The 26,378-nt window shown below is 38.2% G+C and overlaps 1 protein-coding gene and 1 non-coding gene across 2 annotated transcripts in view; both read left to right on the top strand.

The window, feature by feature from the left end:
* The window catches only part of RPS6KA6 (ribosomal protein S6 kinase A6), a 263,852-nt gene that overhangs the window by 125,206 nt on the left and 112,268 nt on the right, over positions 1 to 26,378 (top strand). Inside the window, exon 7 of the mRNA XM_075538267.1 lies at positions 26,099 to 26,205. Coding sequence (XP_075394382.1) covers positions 26,099 to 26,205 — 107 coding nt within the window. The remainder of the gene's footprint in view (positions 1 to 26,098; positions 26,206 to 26,378) is intronic.
* Positions 24,714 to 24,876, top strand: LOC142435354 (U1 spliceosomal RNA). Its single transcript, XR_012781424.1, has one exon. It is a non-coding gene; the product is annotated as a U1 spliceosomal RNA (small nuclear RNA).

Here is a 26,378-nt window from a genome sequence, read left to right as displayed (position 1 = left end):
GATTAATTTTTTTTATTTTTTGAGTATTTGTGGTAGGATATGGCTAGAAATTGCTTTGAATTTTTAAATATAATTTAGGTAATACTGATATTCTCAAAATATTTAGGCTGCTTGTCTAGAAACATGGTAATTTGTTTCATTTGTGTAAGTTCCTTTTGGTTTCTTGAATGAGCTTTTTTAGTTTTGTTTGTATACGTCTTTTGTTTCTCTGGTAAGATTTATTACTAAATATTTTATCTTTTGTAGTTATTGTTAAAAGGTATTGTTCTTTTAACATCTTTTTCGGTATCATCTTTAATATACAAAAATTCAACTATTTCTGCATGTTGATCTTACAGCCTATTAGGCTGCCAAATTTTTAAATTAGTTTGAGCAATTGTTTAATTAAATCTTTGGAATTTTCTATATATAGGATTTTGTCATCTGCAAAATAGATTTTTATTTCTTCTGTGTCCATTGGATACCTTTAATTTCTTTTTGATAGCTTGTTGCTCTAGATAAAATTTATAGACTATATTAAATAAAAGTGGTGATAAAGGGCAACCTTGTCTGATTTGCCTTTTAAGAGGAAATGATTTCAATGTCTCTCCATCAAGTGAGATGCAGGCTATTGGTTTGACTAAATATCTTTTATTATATTGAGAAATTTCCCTTCTAAGCCTATTTTGTTAAGTGTTTTTATCAGGAATGAATGTTGAATTTTATCAAATGCATTTTTCTGCATTGATTAATATAATCTTATGGTTCTTCGTTAATTTGTTTATGTGAAGTACATTGATTTTTTCTTATTAAATCTTTATTGCATATTTGGTATGAATCCCACTTGATATGAAATATTTTTTAATGTTTTCTTGAATTCTGTTAGCCAGTATTTTATTGAAGATCTTGGCATCTATATTCATTAGAGATATTGGTCTATAATTTTCAATTCTGGTGATATCTTGGTCTGGTTTAGGTATCAGAATTATAGTTGCTTCAAACAATGAGTTTGGTAGTATATTGTCTATTTGTATATAGTGGAATAGTTTATATAAAATGAGTTTTAAGTTTTCTCTAAATGTTTGATAGAATTCTCTGTTGAAATCATCTCGATCTGGACTTTTTGATATTTGGATTTTTTGTGTGACTACATATATTTCTACTTGTGTTATAACCTTGTTTTCTACATTATCCCGTGATAATGGGTCAACAATGTATTTCTAGAAATTTATTTGTTCTAGATTTTCTAATTTGGTGGAATATATTTTTATTATATGTAATTATATATTTTCTTGTTTGTTTTTATTCTAGTATATTCCATTTGGTTTCTTATTCATAGACTTTGTTTTTCTCCTTTGTTAGGTTTGCAAGTAGTTAATCGATTTGGTTAATACTTCCAAAGAACCAACTTCTTGTCGTATTGATTTTTTTCTATAGTTTAAAATTTTTTTCTGATTCACTTCTGCCCCGTTTCTTTTATTCTAGTATGTTATGGTTTGTTTTGCTGCATTTCCCCAATTGTTTTAATTGATGTATATAGAAATGAAGAGACAAATAGATCATAGTAAAATAATACTAGAAGACTTCTCTCTATATATATCACTTCCCACTAAAATTGATCCACTAGAAAGAAAACCAACAAAGATACAAAAATATTAAATATAATTTATCAGTGTGATCTCATTTATATATTTAGAAAACTTCACCTGAAAAACATTGATTTCACTCTCTGCTCTATTGGCCATGGAAGCTATTCTAGAATAGATCATATTTTAGGCCATACAATAAGCATCAGTAAGTTTTAAAACTTTCTTTAATTTATTGGTATATCCATGTTCTGCTTCTTGTAAGCTGTTATATTTTTCTTCAGTGTACAATAGTTCTTGCTCTTTATTTCAAGTTCTCCTTAACATTTTTTTTGCTGCCTTTCTTTCTTTTAACAAAGCATCAGCAGTGGGTTATGTTGTCTCTAGAAGGAATTCCTTCTTAGTAAGTACCAAGTTCCAAGGCTAAAACAGCTGCTGGTGAAAAGGGTGGGAGAAGTCAGATGCCTCCTCCAACTTCATGGCTTAAGTCCATTCGGTATTTCTGCTCAGGTCAAGAAGAATTGTACAATTGCTACCTAAATCAGTTTCCAAACATTTTTTTCACCTTTTTTTTTCACCTGGACACCTTGACATTGTCTCCCTACCCTTCCTTGTAAAGCCCCCTCCCCCCCCATGAGTTCATCAGTCCTGGGTTTCATATACTGAACCACAGAAAAACATATAGCTTCATGAGAGTGACCTCTAAAGGCACACACCTCTGATATACACCCTACTATGAACAAACAAAACAGAAAATGTTGAAAGCCAGATCAAGTTGGTTCAAGCCAGATTTATGCATTTGATGTTATATGTTCATCTCTCCAGTGCACTCTGTTTAGTAACCACTTTCCTTTCATCCCACAATTGTGAATAGAGGGAGTTCCCTGGAAGCTTATTTAAACAAAACAAAAGCATTGATCCAGGACTGGGTTTTAGGTTCCCACTAAATCCTAGCTCCAACTTAAGAACGATTAGTTTTTCATCGTGGTCTTGCTCAGGAAGGGAACACAGAAAATACGGGTGCTATAGAAAAATGTGGTAAAGAAATTAGATGGTGCCCGGTTTGCAGATCAGATAGTATCTAGGATCTTATCCAAACAAGAAAACAAGCAGCCATCTAAGTGAGATGTCGACTAAGTCCACAGGGAAGAAGCACATCATCTTCAGTCACTGAAGGATTGTAAAACATATAATCTGAAGTCGAAGGAGGAATTAGTATCTGAGCTTAAATTGTGAGAATCTGATTTGCAGAAGACTATGGATGACAGTTGGAGCCCATGATTCATTTTGGGGTACTTAATAGGTTTTTGCTTTTCAAAGAGGACAATTTTACATACGCTGACATTAGGAAGTACTTTTCTGTTTAGTATTGATATTATCCAGAGCTTGACTTGGCTTTACTTGGGATAGATGCACTCAAAGTTTAATTCTGTGGAGTTTAACTGCTCAGTTAGATCTCAGTTCTGGTACAGAAAATAGGCTGGCTATACATGAATTCAAATGGCAATACCTTTGAGAGAGACTGAGGAGAGGCTTTAATTCTTATAAGTGCTATAGAATTAAATGCGACAGTCATCTGAATAATTATTTTAATAAGATATCTCTCCACAAAATTGAAGCAAGCATTCAGAAAGAATTAAACTCTGATGTAAAAAATAAAGGATCCTCCCTCCTGGGTGCGGAGCAGAGGAGGTATAAGAAACCGTCTAGTTGGCAGCAGGTTAATGCCAACAACATGGGGATAGTAGGAAGTCCAAAGGCCACCAAAAGATTTTAGAACTGAATGTTCAGCCCTGGTGTCCATAAAAAATGGATGGACTTAACAGCAGTGTCCACACATTCCCAAAGCTCTTTGAGTTTAATGTCAATGGATTTGTCAGAAAGAGCCAGGAACGTGGGACTTATCAGTCAACAGTATCTTTTGCCAGCAAAAATTGCTTGGAATACACTCAAGCTCAGTGTCCTGAAGTCTCACACTGGAAACAGGTGAAGGAGGCCTCTCTCTTGCCCCCGTGTTTCTGGGAGGAACTCCTCTACATGCTTCCCACAGCTATAACAGACCACTTGGGGTTAGGGCTGTTACACAGGCAGAGTAGAGTCTTCAAGCTGTGGAGACTTAGGGCTGATATTAGCTGTGATAGCAGCTCTACTAATTTTAATTTGGGGGTGTTCTTTCCTTTCTTTCTCTAGTCTCGGTTGCTGTACACTAAGGTTGCTGCTGTTATGAGCTCATCTTGATCAATCTGAGGTCCCATAACTTTACATTTCAGTTTCTTACGAATGAGTGCAGTAGACCAATTAATAAAATGGGTCTTTAGAAAAGCTTTTCTTCAGGTGTTTCTGGATATATATTGGTAAATCTCTGAATCTGAATGTCTTTCATTCCTTCTATGAGGCAGATTTGAATGTAATCTTGGGTAACCTCCACTTAGCTGGAATTTCACTTGAATTTTTACAGATTACACACAAACTAAACAGATGACACACAAAAACAGAAGTGGCTTGGTGTACACATTTAGCTTCTCTAAAGCCGTCTCACAGCTGCTGCTTAGAAACAGCTTTGATAATAAGGTGTTTCAGCTCTGACACTTCCTTGAAGAGGAGGTACAGTTTGGGGGATGATTTTTCTCAGCAGATTAGAGAGAAGCTTATGCAACTGATTTCTGTATGTCTGGTTTGAACTGGGAAATGAATTTGGAGAAGGAACAAAGGAACTTGTAACTAACTGGCTGTCATCATTAGTTGTGACTCCACTGCACTCAGACTAGCCAATAAATTGGAGATGGCGGTATGTTCTTTTTTTGGAGGGTTCAGGATCAAGGTGGGTATGCTTGAACATGGCATCAGTCAGGCAGGATAGAAAGATGGCAGGGTTTCCACGTGACCTTTGGGTGATCTAAGTTTTATATAATTCATTGCTTCAGGGGCATGCTTTTTCATTCTCGCTGCTAGGTAGGAGACCAAATGATCTTTTTGGGCTATAATGTCATGATTTATTTGCTAATTTCAATCAATGAGAGTTAGTTCAGGAGACGGCATATTTGGCTACAGCGTATCTGCTAGGGTCTGATCATTGCATGGGCTTTGGCTGCTCGCCAGATGAGCTTTTTTCTTCTCTAGTTAGTTTACAATTTAGGATGGTGTTGATGTCTTGCCAGGCTAGGATAAAGGAAGTAGTTAATGTAAGAGAACCTTTGAATATGGAGGAATTTTCACTGAAGGAGCTTACATGGCTTTCACTTTAGGAGAGATCAGAAACTTGGGGGCTTTCACAGAGGGGAAAAATGTAAATCTGTGTTTGGGATATGATCTATGGTCAAGGAGGTTCTTGGAATGAGCAGGAGGAGTGGTGTCAGATGAGGAGGAGGAAGAGGTTTCGAGAGCAGAGGACTGAGATGAAACATTGGATAAGAGCAGTGAGGTCCGGATTACAGCCAGGAAAATGAGGATAGCAAGGGTCTTTTCATTAAGAAGGAATAAATGATAGGTTGAACAAGATTTGCAAAGGGACGGGCAGAACCAGCGAAGAAGGGTTGGGTATAGGGGACCTCTGACCTTTTTATCATTTTCTCTGTGTAAATTACTGAGATCTCGGAGTATTTGGAAATCAAAAGTGCAGAATTCTGGCCATCGGGAGTCATTATCAAGAGCATATTGAGACAAGGCCATGATTGAGAGAAAAAGAAGAATTTTGTGTTTTAGGTTAGTCAGGGCTAATTTTTTTTTAATTGGGAAGGAAACAGTTTAAGGACATGTTTGCTGTGATCGAACTGGAGGTTGCTCAACTCTCAGTGAGTAGAGGAACCCAGACAGTCTGGTGCCCAATGGATCTCCAAAATTGGGGTGGGGTGGGGACTGTAGGAGGACTGAACCATGTTTGAGAAGGGGGTGGGTGAAGGGTATGGCTAAGTGTAGATCTGAATCTACCATCCTCTCAAAGAGAATACTAAATAAGAGGATGGAAAGATAGAGGGAGTCTCTCCAAATTTGAGGGGCATCCCTGCTTCCCATGAGGAGAGGAAGTTGGAGCCTGGTGCTGAAAGGTGGAGGAAATGTCATTAGGGTCCTCTAGGGAAGGAATTTGGAGGGGACTGACTTTTCCACAGAAAGTAGTGGTTGAATATGATCGGAGAATGAGAGAGAGGGATAGAGCCTTAGAAAAAAGTGGAGAGGAAGGGATTGGCAATCTGTGTGGAAAGTGTTAGGTGAGTAAGTGTACATACGTCCAGGACTAGTGCTCATCTCACAGGGCATCTTGAGTGAGAGGATGGAAAGCCAGGAGAGTCTCCAATTTGGAGGGGCATCCTTGCTCCCAGAGAAGAGAGGAAGTTGGTTCTCAACTCTTGACAGAAGAGACTGCTTCCAAGGGCTCCAGAGATGGATTCCAGAGGGTCTTACTGAACCACAACAAATCAGTGACTGATGTTGCATTCAGGATTGGAGTGAAGAAATGGCCTCTCATTGCCAGAGTCTCTTGGAATGTAAAGGGAGAGTGAGTGAATGAGTAAATGAGAGAGAGAAACCTGGAAAAGGATGAAGAGAAAGACTACTGGGTCTGGCTACTGCTGTGCAAAGAGACAGACTCAGACTTCAGAGACGGCTGGACTCATTAATTACTGATGCCCAAGACCAGTCTGCCCAAGCAGTTTTTGAGGAAAGGGAAAATGAGTTCAGAATAAAGGAGTAAGTTCAGGCTGCTTCTGTTACCTATTGTTTCCTGCTTAATAAGGACCCAAAGGGCAGAGAGAAGGGAGAGGGGGTTTCTAGTGCCATCCCTTGACTGAACTGAAGCTGCCTATGGGCACCAAATGTTAGAATATATGTAATTGCAAAGACAGAGAGCGATTCAACAGCGAGAGACAGGTTTATTGGAGGAAACTTGAGAGGGGCCTCTGATCTGAGTCAAAAGACCCTCTCTGTACAGAATAGCAGGGTGTTACAGGACTAATCAAGGGGGTACATTTGTGGGTGGCAGGTTGACTAATTTTGGGAATTATAGTCATCTGCAGGCGGGTGGGAGATTACTGAGCAAGATGTTTCTTCAGGTGGTTTTTTGCTGCCAGCATAATAAATCACTGAAAAGAATGTTTCTGTGGGTGGGGGTTTCGTTGAGTCATTCTTTTTGATTAAGTAACTTGAATCTAGTTTTATCCTTTGAGGACATACTTTTAAGTTTTATTAGACTGAAACAAGAGCATTTGGCTGAGGGTTAATTATACCTCAGTGTTTCCCAAAGTTGCACTCCGAGAGGTCCTAGGATGATCCAGGGGAGCTGCAAAAGCAAATTTCCATACTATATCCTGTATTATAGGATTTTAATTGCCAGGGAACCATTGTGTAGTTCTTTTATTTTCTGAAAAGGGGTGTGGTAGTTAAATAATTTTATATCAATTTGACATGTAGGGGGTGGAGTTTAGCCTGTAAATCAAGTCACAGCTTGATGGTGCTTCATTGTGATGTGACCTCCTCGTAAGGATGGTCCTGATTGCCTCTCCCATTCTCGTTGCCTTCACCTTTGTGCTGGTGAGCCATGCAGAGACCTGTGACAGCCCTGCGATGCTTCTCCTCACTATTTAATTCACAAAACTTTTCACCTACTGGCCTGTAATCTTTCTGCATTTTGTATCATTGCTTGTGGATGCATGAGTCTGAAGAGGGATTTTTCAACAGATATCAGACTTAGGAATTTGCACACTGGACTGGTCTGGTTTTTTTTCCCCTCATATACTTCTTGATAAAAAGGTCTCTTACACATATGAGTGTTATTGGATTTGTTCTCTAGTCAACCTAGTCTAACACAAGGGACTAGTGAGGCAAATAAGTTTAGGATCCCACACACTAGCTGATGCAAAACCACTTTTATTCCCCCCAAACAATTTTATTGGCACATAATTTACATGTCATATAATTCAACAGTTCAATCTTTTAATCATATCAAAGGCATTGTACAGTCACCACTACATCAATTTTAGAGCACCCTTTCCCTCCACACACACACCATGGTTAATTTGCCTTTAAAATGAGTTGTGAAATCACAGATCAGTTCTAGTGCTCCCCACCCTCTGCCTTCATTATTTACTCCAGAAATCCTCTTTCCCTCCCTATAACCCATTGTATCAGTTATTCTCATTATGCATCCACTCCTCCTGTGATAGACAGCTGGGAAACCCAACAAACCACAATAAAAAACAAAATTGCCTAAGGTGGTAAGACTAAAATCATAATAGTGTAAAGACAAGATTACAAATAATGAGTAAGACGGGAAAGAACCACATCAACATTCAACAAGTCAGGGAGGAAGTTTCTGTCGTGGAACAAGTGAGAGATACTTTCCCCCAGTATAAATTCAGGTTGTGTCTGCAGGAGGGTCAATGGACCAAGTATGGAGTTCGATCCAGCATAATCAATATTACAGTGGTCTCTGATAGTAAGCCTGTTTCAGATTCTTGTCTTTGGCTAGAATGTATCTGCCAGCAGCTCAGTCTGGCTAGGTAATCTGCAGATGGGTTTTGAGCTCCCACTGTCCTCCATAGTTTTCTACAAATTGGTGCTCATAATTTTAGTTCTGATACTTTTCCCTTCACCATACTCAAAAATTCTAATTATCATCTTTGATTCACACAAGCTGGTGTGCTGCTTTTGGGTGGACTTAGTTGACTCCTCGACGATTGTTTAAATTTAAGCAAGCAGACTCTATTTAAGATCCCAGATGCTATTCTGATTAATAGCTGAGCAGCATCTGCTTTCTTCACCACACTTGGCTCTAGCACTCTTATCTTCAGTGATCATTTTGTGAAGATGAGTAGTGAACAGGGCCATGATGTAAGAACTAGCTGGTCTTAGGTTAGAGATAAGATTTAGTGCAAAACCAAAACCCATTCCTGAATAATCATCATCTTCTTCTTCTCCTCTTTCTTTAATTTGTGGTAACTTGGGAGTTAATACATATGTTATATAATTCTATAATTCAATCATGTCAAACACGATTGTACAGCTGTTTCCATAATCAGTCTCCAAACATACTTTTCCTTCTTGGACTTCTTGACATCCTCTTTCTTATCTCCCCTACCCCTCTCTATCGCCCTTCCCACAAACCCTTGTTATATTTTCTTTCCCTATTGCCTCACTGTTCTTGGGTTTGAGTTAAAGAAAAACAGAGATAACAGTAACAGCTTCAAGCGGGTGAGCCCCAATGGCTACTGAACTCCGAGATGAACCCAAATATAAATATGCAGAATCATAATATAATTGAATGACCATCACAAAATTACCTGAATAACACACATCTTAATATAGCACTGATGTAGTCAGACCTTGTTTATCTGGCAACCAAACATTACACTACTCTTTGTACAGATGTCTTCTGCTTCCTCGGACACCATGTGTTTTCTGGCTTATGTCCTCAGGTTACAAGTGAGTCTGAGGTAGAGTCCAGTTCACCCAGTGGAGTTCCCATATAGGGTCTCACTGATGTAGTCTCTGGAGCCTGATGTGTTCAATGAAGATCCAGGATCCAGTGCCTCAATGTTCTGTTGCACCTGGCCTTAGTTCCCAGGATACTCCCGATGTTCTAGGTCCATTTTGCCTACCCGCTGCATGGCGATAAAGACCCTCCCCACCTAATGCTCCTAAGAGAATTGGTCTCTCCTTCCCCCACCTGGGGGATCAGGTCTCCTTCCCCTCCCCTCCACAGATATGCACCTATGTTCCTTCAAATGTGTTCGTTCCTTTTACCCTCTCCTGTATTGCCCCTCCCCTCAGTAAGCCTCATCCCTCTGATAAGGCCACCTCTCTCTCCAGGGGACCGTACCCCGGATCCACATGGCTACCACTTATTATACAGCGTCCTCTCCTTCTTTCTAGTCCATTGATCCCAGCTGTTGTGAAGTTCCCTCCAGTCAAGTGACCTTCCCTATACTTAACCTGAACTGGATGGTGTGTGGTTCTTTGGCACCAGTCTTGCTCTGTACCAGGTTCTCTGGTCCCCAGCCAGAAGACTGGCTGGCCTGCAAGCTTGGGTTTGTGGCCTTTCTGCTGCTTGTTCCTACAACAGTGAACTCATACAGTATTTGTCCTATTGTGCTTAACTAACTTCACTCAGCATTATGTCTTCTAGATCCCTCCACAAGATAAGGTGTTTTCATTACTGTGTTTTAGGGCTGCATAGTATTGCGTTGTGTGTATGAGGAAGATATATATATATATATATATATATATGATTTGTTTTCAAACTATGTATTTAATTTTTTTACAAAACAACCTGATCACCTTCAAAGTACTCTGTATTACACCTAATACATTTGTCAAATCTGTGATTCTATTTTTGGAAATATTTTAAAAACTCACCTATTTGGATAACTGACAGCACCCCTTTCGTGTTTCAAATGACTGCCCTTCATGTCCCTCTGCATTTGCAGAAACAAAAAGAAGTTGCACGGAATCAAGTCAGGTGAGTGAGGTGTGTGCGGCAAGAGAAACATGCTGGGTTTTGCCCAAAACTGGTACAGAGATGGCTGCATGAGCAGGTGCATTGGTGGCAAAACCAGTCCCCCATGTACCACATATCAAGCCTTTTTTGTTGTACACTATGACACTATCTTTTCAGAACCTCTAAATAGAAAGTTTGATTAACAGTCTGACCTGGTGGAATGAACTCCAAATGTGCTACAATTTGACATTTTTGTGCATTCTGGAAGCTGACAGATATCTGGAATGAAGTTTTGTCACCAATCAACATTTCTCCTTTGTTGAAATGAGAAAACCACTCCCATAGCACTCTCCTTGTACATTACTGTTGTAACATTACAACAGTTTCAGTGGTATTTTTCCCAAGCAGGAAAAGCAATTTCACAGCTGCATGCTATTCTCTTAAATCAGCCATCAGAGAAAAATGAGGTTCAAGCGAAACTACTTTTACAAAAAAATTCATTATGACCAGAGAGAACCTTCCCAGGCTATGCCACTGGGTGCACTGTTTCAGAGTGAGTTGCTCGGTGCTTGCCTAGTGGTAAAAATGCATACTATGAAAGTGCCACTCCTTCCAGAACAATCCTGGTTTTTTTTTGGGGGGGGGCAGTGTACCTACTTGTATATACCAGTTTTTTTTAATCCAGTTTTATATTGAAGAGAATTTAGGCTGTTTGCGGCTTCATGATATTGTGAACTGTGCTGGGATGAATATGGGGGAAAAATGTCTGTGATCTGTTTCTTATTTCTTTGTGTTTATGTCCAGTAATGATATTGCTGGATCATATGATTGTTCAATTGCTATCTGTTTTAGGTATCACCATATCACGTTTCATAGTGAATGTATGTATTTATAAGTCCACGAGCAGTGGATAAAATTTTCTATCTTACCACACCTTCTCCAACATTTGTTCTCTGTTTTTAAAAATTGGGCTACAGTAATGGACATTAAGTGGTATCTCATGGTTTTATTGACTTAAAGTTCCCAGATGCTTAATGACTTGGAGCATTTCCTCATGTGTTTATTAGTCATTTATGTGTCATCCTTTGTGAATCATCTATTTATTTATTTTGCCCACCTTCTCAGAGGGCTGTGCTTTTATTTTTCTTGTTGTAGGTTTTTAGAAATTCTGTAGATTTTTGTAATTAGTTCCTTGTCTGTTATGTTATTACTATCTTTCCCAGTCCGTGGGCTCTCTTTTTGCTCTTATAGTAAAGTCTTTCAAAGTACACACATGTTTTACTTTGAATAGGTCCCATGCATCTATTTTTATCTTCCACGGGGGTGAGTTTCATTTGTTAATTTTGATAGCTTACCTAATCCAAGCACTAGGGCTCCTAGATTTTTTCTAGTGTTCACATTAATAATCCTTATAGCTTTGGGTTTTACATTTAAGTCTTTAATCCACCTTGATTTTGTTGTTGTGCATGGAGTGAGATATGGGACTTGCTTCATCTGCAAGTGGATGTCCAGATTTTCAAACACCATTTATTGAAGAGGACATCATCTTCACTTTAATGCTTTTTAGGTCTTTGTGAAAAGCAGCTGTCGGTATTTGGATGTATTTATTTCCGGGTTTTCTGTCCCGATCCATTGGTCTGTTTACCTATCATACCAGTACCAGGCTGTTTTGACAACTGTAGTTATCTAGTAGGTTTTGAGGTCAGGTAGAGCAGGACCAGCTACTTTATTCTTCTATTTGAGGAGTTCTTTACCCATCCTTGGCTTGTTCCCTCTCCATATGACATTGGTAATCATTTTTTGTTTCTTTGAAGAATGAGTCTGGGATCTGGACTGTGATTGCATTGAATCTGTATATTGATTTAGGTAATATTGGCATTTTCATGATATCGATTCTTTAAATCCATGAATATAGGATGTTCTCCCATTGGTGTTGAACCCTTCTGGCTTATTGTTTTATAGTTTTCTTCATACAGGTCTTTAGGTTTTTTGTGTTACTTATATTCCTAAATATTTCAACTTCTGTGTGGCTATTGTGAATGCTATTTTTCCTTGATGTCTTTTTCAATGTTCCCATCTCTAGTATATGGGAAACCAATGGATTGTTGTTGTTAATCTTGTGTACTGTTATACCACCAAACTGCTCTATTGCTTCCAGTAATCCTTTTGTGAATTGGGATTCTCAATATATAAAATCATATTGTCTCCAAATAGTGAAAGTTCATTTTTTTTCTTTAGTCAATTTTACTCCCTTGATTCTTGCTATTGTCTTATGGTACTGGCTAGGACCTCCAGAAAATTTGAATAAAAATAGGGATAAGAGACATCCTTGTTAGGTTCCCTTAATTAGTGGAAATGTTTTCAACTTTTTTCCATTGACATAATATTGGCTCTTGGTTTTTTGTATATGGCCTTTATTGTATGGAGAATTTTCCTTGCCAATCATAACTGCTTCAGAGTTTTTATTAAGTAATACCTAGTCTTGGTTCTCATTTCTTGTGTACATCAAGGTCTATTTTGTCAGAGATTAGTATTGCCACTCATGCTTTTTTTTATTACCATTAGCTAGATACATTTTTCACCATCCTTTTACTCTGTCTGTTTTTGTCAGTGAATTTGAGATGTGTCTCTGGAAGGCAGCAGATAGATATTGCTGTCTAATCCAGTCTGCTACCCTTTATCTTTTTATGGGTGCATTCAGTCCGTTAACATTTAGTGCAAGTAAGTCTAATTGCAGTTTAGTCGCTGTTATCTCATACTACTTGTGTTTGATATTTGCCTTCTCCATTTATAGGTTAGACTATGTGTGAGCAACTTATTCTTGCCTTCATTTATCTGTTTGATTTATAATTTTTGGTTGCTGTTTTCTGTGTGTTGGTTTCTGGGTAATGTTATACCCTGTCATGGTCTCATATTCTTGTGCTATGGTTATTGGTTTTTTGCTCATAAAGAGCTGAAAAATATTTTTTGTAATGCTGGTTTTATTTTTATGAAGTCTCTAAATATTTTCTTATTCAAGAAAATTTTCTTCTCTCCTTCAAACTTTAAGGAAAGCTTTGCAGGATAAAGAATTATTGGGTTGCAGTTGGTGTCTTGACTTTTGGAATATGTTGTTCCAATTGCTTCTTTCTTGCATGGTCTCTGAACAGAGGTCTGGACTTACTCTTATCTGTTCACCTTTATATGTGACTTATATTTTCTTTCTAACTGCTCCCATGAGTCTCTCCTTTTCCTTGAAGTTGGATAATTTGACTGCTATATGGCTTAGTGTGTTGTTATTTTTGAGGGTGTTTAATGTAATTGGAGTTCTCTTTGCTTCCTGCATGGTTATTGTCTCTTCCTTTGTGCTATTGGCGACATTTTCTCCTAAGAATTCCCTTCCTATTTTACCTGTAGGCTTGTTTCTTCCTTCTGAGGGACCCCAGTAATTTGAATATTGTTTCACTTCCTAGTATCCCACATCATCCTCAGAGTCTCTTTAGATTCTTTATGTTCGATTGCTTCCCTTTTTTGCTGAATTATGATTGGTTATCTTCAAGTTCTCTGATTCGATTTTTCTTTTCTTCAATTGTTGAGATGCTTCACTTTGTTCCTTAATTCTACTCCCTGGTTACTTAACTCTTGGATTTCCTTTTGGTGTGTGGATTCTTTTTTTAAAAAATTTTATTAAGGGCTCATACAACTCTTATCACAATCCACACACATATATATATATACATTAATTGTATAAAGCACATCTGTACATTATTTGCCGTAATCACTCTCAAAGCATTTACTCTCCACTTAAACCCTCTGCATCAGGTCCTCTTTTTTTTCCCCTCCATCCCCGCTCCCCCCTCCCTCATGAGCCATTGATAATCCACAGATTGTTATTTTGTCATATCTTGCCCTATCTGGAGTCTCCCTTCCCCCTCTTCTCTACCGTCTATCTCCCAGGGAGGAAGTCACATGTGGATCCTTGTAATCAGTTCCCCCTTTCCAACCCACTCACCCTCCACTCTCTCAGCCTCACCCCTCACACCCCTGGTCCTGAAGGTATCGTCCACCCTGGATTCCCTGTGCCTCCAGCTCCCATATGCACCAGTGTACAAGCTCTGCCCTATCGAGCCCTGCAAGGTAGACTTCGGATCATGGTAGTTGGGGGGAGGAAGCATCCAGGATCTGGGGGAAAGCTGTGTTCTTCATCGGTACTACATCGCAACCTGACTGACCCATCTCCTCTCCTAAACCCCTCTGTGAGGGGATCTCCAGTGGTCGACACTTGGGCCTCGGGTCTCCACTCTGCACTTCCCCCTTCATTCACTATGGCATATATATACACATATATACATATATACACACACACATATATTTATATATACTTTTTTTTTGCATGATGCCTTATACCTGGTCCCTTTGGCACCTCGTGATCGCACTGGCTGGTGTGCTTCTTCCATGTGGGCTTTATTCCTTCTGAGCTAGATGGCCGCTTGTTCACGCTGTGTGTATTCTTATATATCTCTTTTTTCATGTGTTTTCAGGATTGATCCACTGATTTCCTGTATGACTCTAAACAATATTCTCTTGAATTCTCTAAGTGATGATTCAAAGGCTGCTTCTTCTGTGTAAACTGTTGGGTTTAGGTCATCTTCCGTGATTGATTTTTGTTTCTGTAGATTTTTTTTGTGGTAGCTGCTAGTGTAGACTGCTGTTGTGTCACATCGTGGATTATCTAAGGTGCTTCCTTGGCTTCTTTGATTTGTAGAGAGGAGGGCTGGCTCTATAGGTTAGGGGAGGATAATCTAGATGCTAGAAAAGGTATTGTATGTAGGTGATGAAGTGTTAGTTGGGTGAATAGGAGAAATAGGCTATAGATACTTGGAGTACGTTTTAGTTAGTGGTATTAATCATAAGAAGTCTTCCAGTTAAGTGTGTTAATTTTTTAAAGAGTTTGCAAAGAGGGTTATGGGAGGCATGTTTTTACTTGCTAGGTTAATGGAGAGCTTGTGTTACAGACGTGTAGCAAGCAGGCTCTAGAAATGATCATGGTTGGGGTACGTGAGGGGTATATGTACGGCATATACTCGTGTATAAGCCAAGTTTTTCAGCACGTTTTTTCTGCTGGGGTTCGGCTTTTACACGGGTTCATGGTACCCCAGTGAGGAGTAACATCTTGCTGCCTCACACCCCCCCCCACTCCAGAGGTAATGGGATGAGCGCCCGTTATCTCGCGGGTGATTGCTGTTTCTCTGCTGTTCATTGAAAGCCCCGCTGACACTGCAGGGCTTTGAAAGTTTGTTTACTCACATCTAACCAATCAGATACGTCCTATGATGTGTATCTTTGAATAAGCCTTTTAAAGATTGTGTGTGAAGGATGTGACATGAATGGATGTCAGCTGGTCAAGCCCGACTAACAAAAGGAGGAAATCTCATGAAGCCTGACATAGAGTTAATAGCAAAGTGGGTTCCAGATGCATGGGAAGACATTCCAGAAGACATGGTGCGACGTGCCTTTCAGAAATGTAGTATTTGTAATGCTGTGGATGGCAGTGAAGACTGCACTTTGTATGAAAATGACAGCAGTGATGGTGATGACAGCGATCTCAGTGAGGACAGCATCTATGATGACCTCACACCAGTTGAAGCTCTGCACTGGGATACGGATGATGATGATGAATCCAGTTTTGAAGGATTTTTTAACTCTTTAAATTTTAGCTTGGTTGCTGATTGAGCTCAGGGAATAGTACTCTTAAGGTATAATTGTTGATACTGATACCTTATTGCTTTTGTGAACCTATTTTCCACTTACTGTGGTGGTTTACTAATGTTAACGTACTTGTCCTTTTATTTATGTCTATTTAAAATAAATATTTAAATACATTACCCCACTGATGTCTCAATTTTTAATAATTTTATTTTCATTTGTTTTGATTATTGAAACTCACCAATAGCTTCTGCATTTTCCACCCTAGGCTTATTATACTTGAGTCAATCAGTTTTTCTGGTTTCCCAGGTAATAATTAGGTACCTCGACTTATATTCGGGTCAGCTTATATTCGAGTATATACGGTATGTATATCTCCCAGAGTTCCTTATTGACCCTCTTATTTATGTAGGAAGTTTACACTCCTTCAGTTATTTGTGTTTATGACAGATGGCCCCTTTATAGTAGCTTGCTGTATTACTCAGGTCTCTCCACTCTTTATATAGGGTCGGGTTAGAGAAGACAATTGTAGTGGGTGCCCCAGGGAGGAGGGACTTCCTAGCTGGGGTTGGGGAAGGCCACTGAGTTACCCTGACATCCTGAGTTCCAATTCCTCCGGCATGGAAGGGAGCCCTATATTTTACTTCCCAGAATGTAATAAGAATATATGTACCATAAGAATATATGGAGCCAGCTATACTGCAGGTTTGTGATGGATCTCTTTCTCTGCCTCTGGCTCTTTCCCTAAACAGATGGGACTATTTATCTGGAGGGTCCTAGTTGTGACCAGGCTATTAGGGGAGTATTGAGAGCCTGTGTTGGGGAATTTCCCTATTGGGATTAAGATCTGTGTGCCACAGTGGTTTTCAGTGTCCAGGGCCTTCAGAAGTCCAAGCAGATGTCCCTGTGGTACCCTAGATGGCCAGGCTGTCTGGATAGGGAAACCCCAAGGGAACGCTGTGCATGAGTTGCCTTGGGACAGAAGCACAGGTGAACACAGTATGAGGGTCTCGGGGGACAGGGAGAGAGTAGCACAAGGGACCACGACACTTTGGTTGCCTGCGTTGGAAACATAAGGGACCATGGCAACACTGACACTGGTGCTGGGGTCTGCAGGGGCCTGCATTGCACATGTGGCTGAAGGGGGGCTGTGCCAGAAGGTAGGGAATGCAAATGGGTGTTGTGGCAAGCAGGGTCTCAGTGACTGGGGATAGAAGGAGCGTGTGGCCATGGGTCACTGAAGCTGGGAACCCCAAGGGAGGGCTGCTTACAAGGCGCTCGGGAGTGTAGCATGTGGTTCACTGAGAGGGGTTGCAAATGAACATGGCGCTTGGTCTTGGAGAGAGGGGACGTGGTAGCACAAGGACTGCAATACTCTAGTCACTTGGGCGGAAATGCCAGGGATCACAGTTCATGTGTTGCTGCTGGGAGGTTATACACAAGACATAGTGTGTGTGTCACTGGAAGGGTGAGGAGGGAATGCAAGAGGGCGTGGCTCTCAGGGGTCTCTGGAGGGAGGGGGAAGGAGTAGCACAAGGGACCATGGTGTTCCAGTTGCTGGGGTGGGTAAAAGAAAGGGTCCATGGCATATGGTCTCCGATGTGGGGCATGAGGGGAGTGTGTGTTATGGTGAGCACAACTGTGCCATCGGTGGGGAAACCGAAAAGAGATTCCTGGACACTGCAAGACCAGTGCCCACATCCCACTCCCCTGAACTGGTCTCCTTTACCGCAGATCTAGAAATCACATAAAGAAAACTCCACAAGGGTGACCCTACCTCATTGCCATCTTCTCCTAAGGGTAAAACCACTTTTATATACTATATCTGATGCTGTGCTTCATAGGAGTAGGGACTTTTCCTGGCTTTGTATTAGTGTTATGTATTGTTCCCTCAAACTCTTTCATTTGTGTCATTTCCAACTTGTAGTTTATTCACTCACTCTTATTTGCACTACATATTACTTTGCTGAATATTTTATAGGATTATCGACGTGTCCAGAGTTCTCTCTATGTTCAATTCTCTTTTCTCTGGTATTCTGTTACCAGACTCAGCTCTATCTCTTCAACTCAGGAAGTATTCTGGACTACGGCTTCCTTGCATTGCTTGTTAGACACTCTTTCCTGTTAGTAAGCTAGGGAAATTGTAGAAGTGGAGTTTAGCTGTCAATCTGGTCACAACTTGATGACCTCATTTGGAGGTGCTAATTAGATTTATAGCTGGCTGGAGTCAGGGAACACTCCTTGCAAGACATTCCTGAGGACAAGTCACATGGAGCTACACTGATGCAGCCAGAGCCCTGGGAGCTCTAGGAGCCACGTGGAGACCCCTGCCTGCCCTGAGATGCTTCTACCACCATTGTATCCACAAGACTTTCTGCCCACTGGCCTGTAATCTTCCTGCATTTGGTGTCATTGCATGTGTTTTGTGCATGTGAAGAGGAATTTATACATCGGTATCGGATATATGCGTTAATATAGGTCTTATGGACTTGATCTGGATTGGGCTGGGATATTTTAATGTACAATTACTCTTTATATGAAGCTCTTTTCTATACATATATGCATATTTATGAATTTATTTCGCTAGTCTAACCGGACTAACACAAGGGGTTTATCAAGTTACAGATGAGAAAAATGAGCTCACCAGAAATATGAAGTTTTTGCTTATTTTATCAAGAGTGTCTTAAAACTCAGGGTTTCTGGTGCCCAATCTAATGTTCTTCCCTCTACTCATCACCTCTACTTAACTATATAAGACAGAGCAATAATTGGGGGCTTGCAAAAGGAATATTCATTGAATTGGGCTACTTCAGGTTGCAGGACAAATGCTGTGTTATACCAGGTTGATTAGATAAACAAAGTCATTGACACTTGTATTTGTATCAGAAAGACTCGTATATGTATAAGAAAGAGCTTTATATCAAAGAGTCATTATATATTAAGAAAACATTGCAACCCAGTCCAGATCAAGTCCCTATGTGTGCTATTAGCCCATAAGCCTCATACTAGTCCATAAATTCCTCCTCAAACACACACAGAACATGCAATGATGTTAAATGCAGGAAGATCACAGACCAGTGGGTAAAAAGTCTTGTGGTTTCAGTGTTGCTGAACTAATCTCTAGAACTCTGACTACCTTCAGCCTGGGCCCATGTGGTTGTCAACAGGAAGGTGAAGCAGAGAGAGTGACCCACCACCCAGGAGAAAGGGAGGAAGTACCCAGAATCCTCATGAAAATGCCATACCCACATGGAAGTGTCATCAGGCTGTGACCCGATTGACAGGTTAAACTCCACCCCTTCATTATTTATCAAGTTGACATGAAATTATGTAACCACCAGAAATGCATAGAGTAGAACACTATGTGAAAATAGGGGTGGAGATATGGTGCATTTATGCTGTGAATTGTCAGGAATTGATTTTGACTGCTTAAGGATTTTGGAAGGAACCATAGCTTGAATTTATAATGTAACATGAAGACGTGAACTTTCAATGTATTTTAAACCAATCCCATCACCCTTTGGCTCACCTGTTGTTAGTTTTAATTATGGTTTCAATGTTTGGTGTGCGTGTGTGCATAAATCACTTTAAAAATCTTTCATTTCCATCAGGTTATTTAATACTACAATTGATGTGTGGGCTTTATCTTAACAATTTTGTGCTGGACTGATGATGGATTTCAAAGAAATAATCAAACCTCTTAAGTCCCTGATGGACACCTAATTTCCTGTGATGTATCGGCTTTTTCAAATAATATTTTCTGATTATAAATAGTTTATTTACTGTTGTGATAGCATACTAGTTTAATCAATGAGACATTGCTTTATGTGATGAAATTTGTCACAAATTCTTACTTTAAAGGAATCATGTAAACAAAACTTACAGTTTGTTGCTGTTGAATACTGAAACCATTCCCTCCAAAGAATCTAAGCCATTAAAAATTACTCATGCAATGACTCATAATTTAACATCTTTATAATCATTATTAGAACATTTTATAGCTCTATTTATATTATTAGTGGCACAACAGGAACAACACAGTATGGAATTAAGGCTTATACTTTATATTTTGAGTATTCTTTTGTTGCTATCAATTTTATTAGTTATTGAAATGATGTGGCTTTGATGTAACAATACATGGTCATATTCTGAATCTGTAATAAAACAAACATTTAAACAGAGTTTTTATGATTGTGAAACAAGCTATATGACAATATTTGAAGAAGTACATCCATGAAAAGATTGTCTTTTAATTAATAAAAGCAACATGAAAAGTCTGAAAATTACATCAAGAAATAATATATTATTATAAAAATACTTTTAATTATATACTTTACAGGAAAGTGGAGGGAAGGTGAGGAAGAAAAGGGGAACAGATTATAAGGATCTACATATAACTCCCTCTCTAGGGGACGGATAGCAGAGAAGTGGGTGAAGGGAGACATCAGACAGTGTAAGATATGACAAAATTATAATAATTTATAAGTTATCAAGAGTTCATGGGAGAGGGAAGAGTGGGGAAGGAAGGGTAAAAATGAGCTGATACCAAGGGCTCAAGTAGAAAGCAAATGCTTTGAGAATGATGAGGGAAAAAATGTACAAAAGTGCTTGACACAATGGATGTATGTGTGGCTTGAGATAAGAGTTGTACAACCCCCCCCAAAAATAATTTAATTATTTTTTAGAAAAGAATTATATACTTTATCCAATAAAAGTGACATTTTTATTTAGGCTGGAGAATAAAATCTAGGGGCAAAATTGCTTAAATTGTTTACTCTCATTGGGAATCCAAGTTTTGACTCGTATGAAATGCTTGATATTAAGGTAATTTTAAATGTCACCAGATACAAATAGTTCTACCCTTTATAACAATTTCCATTTTGTCTTCACATGGAAGTACTGTCAAATAATGCAGTGCAACAACTGCAGAATTTGAAGTATGGACTTATCCTAATAGTAGTCATTGATGGTGCATTAAAATATCATACTCAATGTCCTCTTGCTATAATCTAAGCAACCTGATCAATGCAATGTATGATAGATATAAATAAGAGATTCCTAGCTCTTATATGTGTTCCAACACGCACTTTACTTGTTGAATAATCTACCCTCTTTCAACTTGCAATTTTCCAATTAGAGAAACTATTTGAAAGGAACTTACCTCACAGTAATTATGAGGTAAATATCATTATAATATGATTAAATCACAGTTAAAAATCTGAATAATGTAGTAGCTGATGTATGAGATTTGCTATCATGAGTATAGAGAAATCTTCAGTTTATATGATGCACTCCCTGACTGAAATAGAGGGCTACAGAGGACAAAAGTAACTCATGAAAATTCACCCTCCCGACACAACCACTGAAGCCAAAGCATGTGAACAAGCAAATGTGGTAAAGAAAGCTGATGGTGCCTGCCTATCAAAAGATAGAGCGTCTGGGGTCTTAAAAGCTTGAAGATAAACAAGCGGCCATCTAGCTCAGAAGCAACAAAGCTCACGTGGAAGAAGCACACCAGCCTGTGCGACTACAAGGTGTCGAAGGGATCAGGTGTAAGGCATCATCAGAAAAAGAAAATCTTAACATAGTGAATGAAGGGGGAGTGCAGAGTGGAGACCCAAAGCCCATTTGTGGACCACTGGAGATCCGCTTGCAGAGGGGTCTAGGGGAGGAGATAAGTCAGTCAGTGTGCAATGTAGCAACGATGAAGAAATAGTTTTCCTCCAGTTCCTGAATGCTTCATCCCCCATCCCCCCACCAACTACCATGATCCAAAATCTATATTTATAAGAAATATAGATTTGTTATTTTCTATTCTGGTATTATTTTTCCTGGTTTTGAAATCACAGTTTTCCTAACTTTGTAAAATAAGTTAGGGAGTTTGCATGGCTTTTCTATATTCTAGAATAGTTTATATTGAATTGGTGTGATCTCTTCTCTGAATGCTTGGTAGACTCCTCCGGTGAAGCTGTCTGGTCCTAGACTTTTGTTTAGGGTGTTTTGACATTTTGGGGGGTATTATTGAATGATCAGATTGATTTCTTCTTGTGTTACAGGCCCTTTAAGGTTTTTTATTTGTATTAATCTAAGTAGGTCATATGTTTGTAGAAATTTGTCCATTTCTTCTAAGTTTTCAACATTTTTTGGAGTACAACCTCTCATAAAATTGTATAATTATAATATTATCGCTTTAATTTAAGTTGGTTCTGTTGTGAGATTATACATTTCATTTCTTATGTGTTATATTTCCATAATGTCCTTCTTAACCTTTGTTAAATTTGCCAATGGTTTGTTGATTTTCTTGGTCATTTCTGAGAACCAACCTCTTCTCTCTTTCAGTCTCTCATTTTGATTTGGTATTCCCCTCTTAGTTCTTTTTCACTTTGGTAAATAAACAAACAAAAACTTACTTTAAATTGACATTATCCTCTCCCCCCCATCCTCTGTAATCTTTTCACATTGTTATTGTTCCGAGGTGTTGTTTATTTGATTCTAATCAACCTCTTGTTGATTTTTTCTATTTTTCTGTTTTCCAATTCATTTATTTCTGTTTTAGTCATTATCATTCATTTTCTTCTGTTGGTGTTTGGTTTATTTTGTTGCTTTTATTTTAATTGTTGAATATGTTTGGCTAAGATGTTAATTTTGTATGTTTTGATATATGTATTTATTGCTATGAAGATGTGTTTATTTATATAAATGACTCTCTAAGTATTGATTTTGCTCTGTCCCAAAGAGTTTCATGTGTTGTATTTTCATTCTCATTCGTTTTGAGTTGATAAAAAATTGCTTATTTCTTTAATTACCTAGTAGTTTTTAAGTGGGATGTTGTTTGACTTTCATATTTTTTATTTTCCCCTTAATCATCTTCTTATTGATATCTAACTTTATAGCCTTGTGATCTCTGAAAATACTTTGTAATATCTGAGGTTTTCAAATTTGATAATATTTTCTTTGTCACTTATCACATGGCCTACTCTGGTATGTGTTCCATGTACACTGGAGAAGAATGTATACTGTATTATTGTGTACATTGTTCTGTATATGTCTAAGATGTCTAGTGGCAGAGTGGGTGATAAACAAAAGGTCAGAAATATGAAACCACTTTCAGTTCCGAGGGAGGAATTCGAGGCTTTTTACTCCTGTAATGATTCACAGTCTGAGAACCTCATAGCGGCAATTCTGCTCTGTCCTGTAAGTTTGCTATGCATTGGTATGGACTCAATGACAGTGAATTTGGGATTTTGATAGATTGATATAAAACCCATTGGCATTGAATCAACTCCAATGTAAAGAAACACAATAGGACAGAGTAATATTGCCATTCCTAGGCTAGTAAAGCATATGATTTTCTGTTTTAAAGTGGCCAATACCAGTCCATTTCAGCTTAATAATGCCTACGATATTAATTGTTATGCATTCACTTTCATTTTTTAAAATCATTTTATTGGGGGCTCTTACAATCTTATCCAATTCATATATCCATCCATTGTGTCAAGGTCAAGCACTTTTTCCCCCTCTTCATTCTCAAAACATTTTCCTTCTACTTGTGCCATTGGTACCAGTTCATTTTCCTCCTCCCTCCCTGCTCCCCCCTCCCCCATAAACCCTTTATAATTTATAAATTATTATTCTTTTTTCACATCTTACACAGTCTGACATCTCCCTTCACCCACTTCTCCGCTGTCTGTCTCCCAGGGAGGAGGTTATATGTAGATCCTTGTAATCTTTTTCCCCTTTCTCCCTCACCCTCCCTCCACCCTCCCGGTATTGGCATTCTCAGCACTGATCCTGAAGGGATCATCTGCCCTGGATTCCCTGCGTTTCCAGTTCCCATCTGTACCAGTGTACATCCTCCGGTCCAGCCGGATTTGTAAGGTAGAATTGGGATCATGACAGTGGGGAGAAGAAGCATTCAAGAACTAGAGGAAAATTGTATGTTTCATTGTTGCTACACAACACCCTGAATTCTCTTAGATTCATATGTCATGCATTTCAAGGTTTAATTATTCTTACATATTTGTAGCTGTTTTCATTTTTGAGTTCTTTCTCCGTCAGCAAATGAAAGTCCAGAAATCATTACTCCAGAAGGTTTCCATTCATCCAACTCATTACAGTCTATTCTAATTTAAGAAGGCAACTTTTCTTCAGTTATATTTTGAGTGTTTTTTGACCCAAGGTGTTCATCTTCTTGCACTATTTCTGACAATGTTCTACTAATGTTCATGAGGTTTTTAGTATGTGACAATATTCTGCACAATAAGGTTTCAGTAGCTAATTTTTCAGCTTTCTTTATGGTCTGTACTTAATCTGGAAGCTCCGTTGAAACCTGTTTACTAATATCTGAAATAACTGTGACATAGCTTTAAGCATCATAATGTGACAAACCATCATAATGTGACAAACTGACAGATGATTCATGGTATTTATGCCCGTTATAGTGTTATGTAAAATAGTGAAAAGCTGTAGGTAACCTATATATTCAGAAGGTGAATGTTTATATAAATTATGGTTAATGAATATAATTTATATTGTGCAGCTGTTCAGAACCATGCTTGCAAGTTAGTTTTAAAGTTATGGGAATATGTTTATAATATGACATTACTTGGAAGGAGCAGAACCTACTAATATGTAGTGGGTACATAGTATGACGTTAACTCTTAGCATGCTTTCACAGTTGAACATTATGTAGGATAAAAATAAATGAACAATGCTTATTTCAGTTGAATTTGGATGAATTTTCTTTTTAGGAGTAGAGCATTATGGGTATATTAATAGTGATTAGTTATTTGAAAGATTATAATAGAATGAATATAAAGTTCTTGGCACCTAATTAATTAAGGCTGCCATATAATTTTTAAAAATAAGTAAGTTTTTGTTGGGTTTCCATCAGAAGACAACTTCATGACAAGGTAATAGGTTGCCCATAAACTGTAAGAAACCCAAATTGCTTCCTGAGTTTAGAAATTTTTTTTAATCCATGTGCTAGGTCTCAGTGAACATTTTGATTATTCTTCCTTATGAATAGTAAATGTATACTTACTGGCAGGGGAGAAACCATGATCACAAAGGTGGTTTTCCCAGGGCGAGGTTCATCCATTGCACTTCGGATGTGCTGACCCCTGCGATTTCTCCAAATGTGGGAAACTCGACTGCATAATTTGTGGTAGTGGGGGACTGCGTTTGCGCTCTCCCCTAAAAAAAAAAAAGAATAGTAAATGTTTTTATTTTTATTAAATTATCAAGAGACCATAATGTTACTATACATTTTTCTTATATATTCAAAGTAATTTTCCTGAAACTTAAATAATGAACAATCTTTGTTTTTCTATAGATCACTTTTAATAGTAGATCAGGTGTGAAAAGTTATTTTTAGTTATGATTTTTAGTTTCCTTAGTAGTTTGAATCTGTAGTGTGTAATGCAGTGAGTGGATTTAACTTCAAATAGGTAGTGGGTTGTAAGATGGCATTATTTGGAGTTTGAATCTCCCTAGTAACAGCATTATTGAGAATAATGAATTTCAAGAAAAAAGATTTTCCCTTGAAAAATCCTAACAATTATATCTAATGCCACTGTGTATGTAAATTAGTACTCAATTATGACATCAACAGACATAAACCTGTAAAAATACCTCATATTTGCGCACATAGCATTTCATAGATTACAAAGCTTTGTCCCTCTTCCCTAATCAAATTTCATTCTCACAGCAAACTTGTTAGGAAGATCCAGCAAACATTATGTCTTTTATCCTCATCTTAAAGACTGAGAAACTGAGTTCCAGGTGACTTGTACTATGTTACGTTGCTAATTCTGATTCTAAGTCCAGGACTTGCTTCATTTTATCAAAGCAGCTCTATTTTTAGGGGATAAAAAAGTTGAGGAATATAGTGCCATTGAACTCATATACTTCCCTATCAGAAGAGGCCTGGAACTACCCCCTGAGGTCCGCAGTGTGTTTAGAATTATATGTAATATTGCATTTTAATGAAGATAGTTTCATCTGTCTAGAAATCTTCTCTATTATGTCTTATAATTATGCCTATAATTTAAGACTTTATTCATATTTTCATGTTTTACTTAGGTTTATCTGCCCACTGATTTTTAAAAAATTATTTTATTGGGGGCTCGTACAACTCAGAACAATCCATACATACATACTGTGTGTCAAGCACATTTGCACATTTGTTGCCATCATTCTCAAAACATTTTCTTCTACTTGAGCCCTTGGTATCAATTCCTCATTTTTTCCCCTCCCTCCCCCAAAAACCCTCCCTCATGAACCCTTTGTAATGTATAAATTATTATTTTGTCATGTCTTACACTGTCCTACGTTTGCCCACTGGTTTTAAAAGAAGCAAAATTTTAAAATATTTACTATTGAAATAAATTTCAAATGATAAAATTATATTTCACTTTAGGTTCTGTTTACAGAGGAAGACGTGAAATTCTACCTCGGAGAACTGGCCCTAGCTTTGGATCATCTGCACCAATTAGGAATTGTATATAGAGACCTGAAGCCAGAAAAGTAATGCTTTGTTCTCTTTACATATCCCTGTTCTCTTACTTATATAACTTCTTTTGGAATTCTCTATAAGTTGTTTATCTTAAGGATTATTTGAAATTAAATATGAATTACATAGTTATCTGAAAGAGCCATACATAGTCATCATCACAATAGACAAATTGGTTCTAAATTAA

This window comes from Tenrec ecaudatus, chromosome X (genome assembly GCF_050624435.1).
Source record: "Tenrec ecaudatus isolate mTenEca1 chromosome X, mTenEca1.hap1, whole genome shotgun sequence".
In the NCBI taxonomy this organism is placed as follows: domain Eukaryota; kingdom Metazoa; phylum Chordata; class Mammalia; order Afrosoricida; family Tenrecidae; genus Tenrec; species Tenrec ecaudatus.
This window is presented reverse-complemented; position numbering and strand designations above follow the sequence as displayed.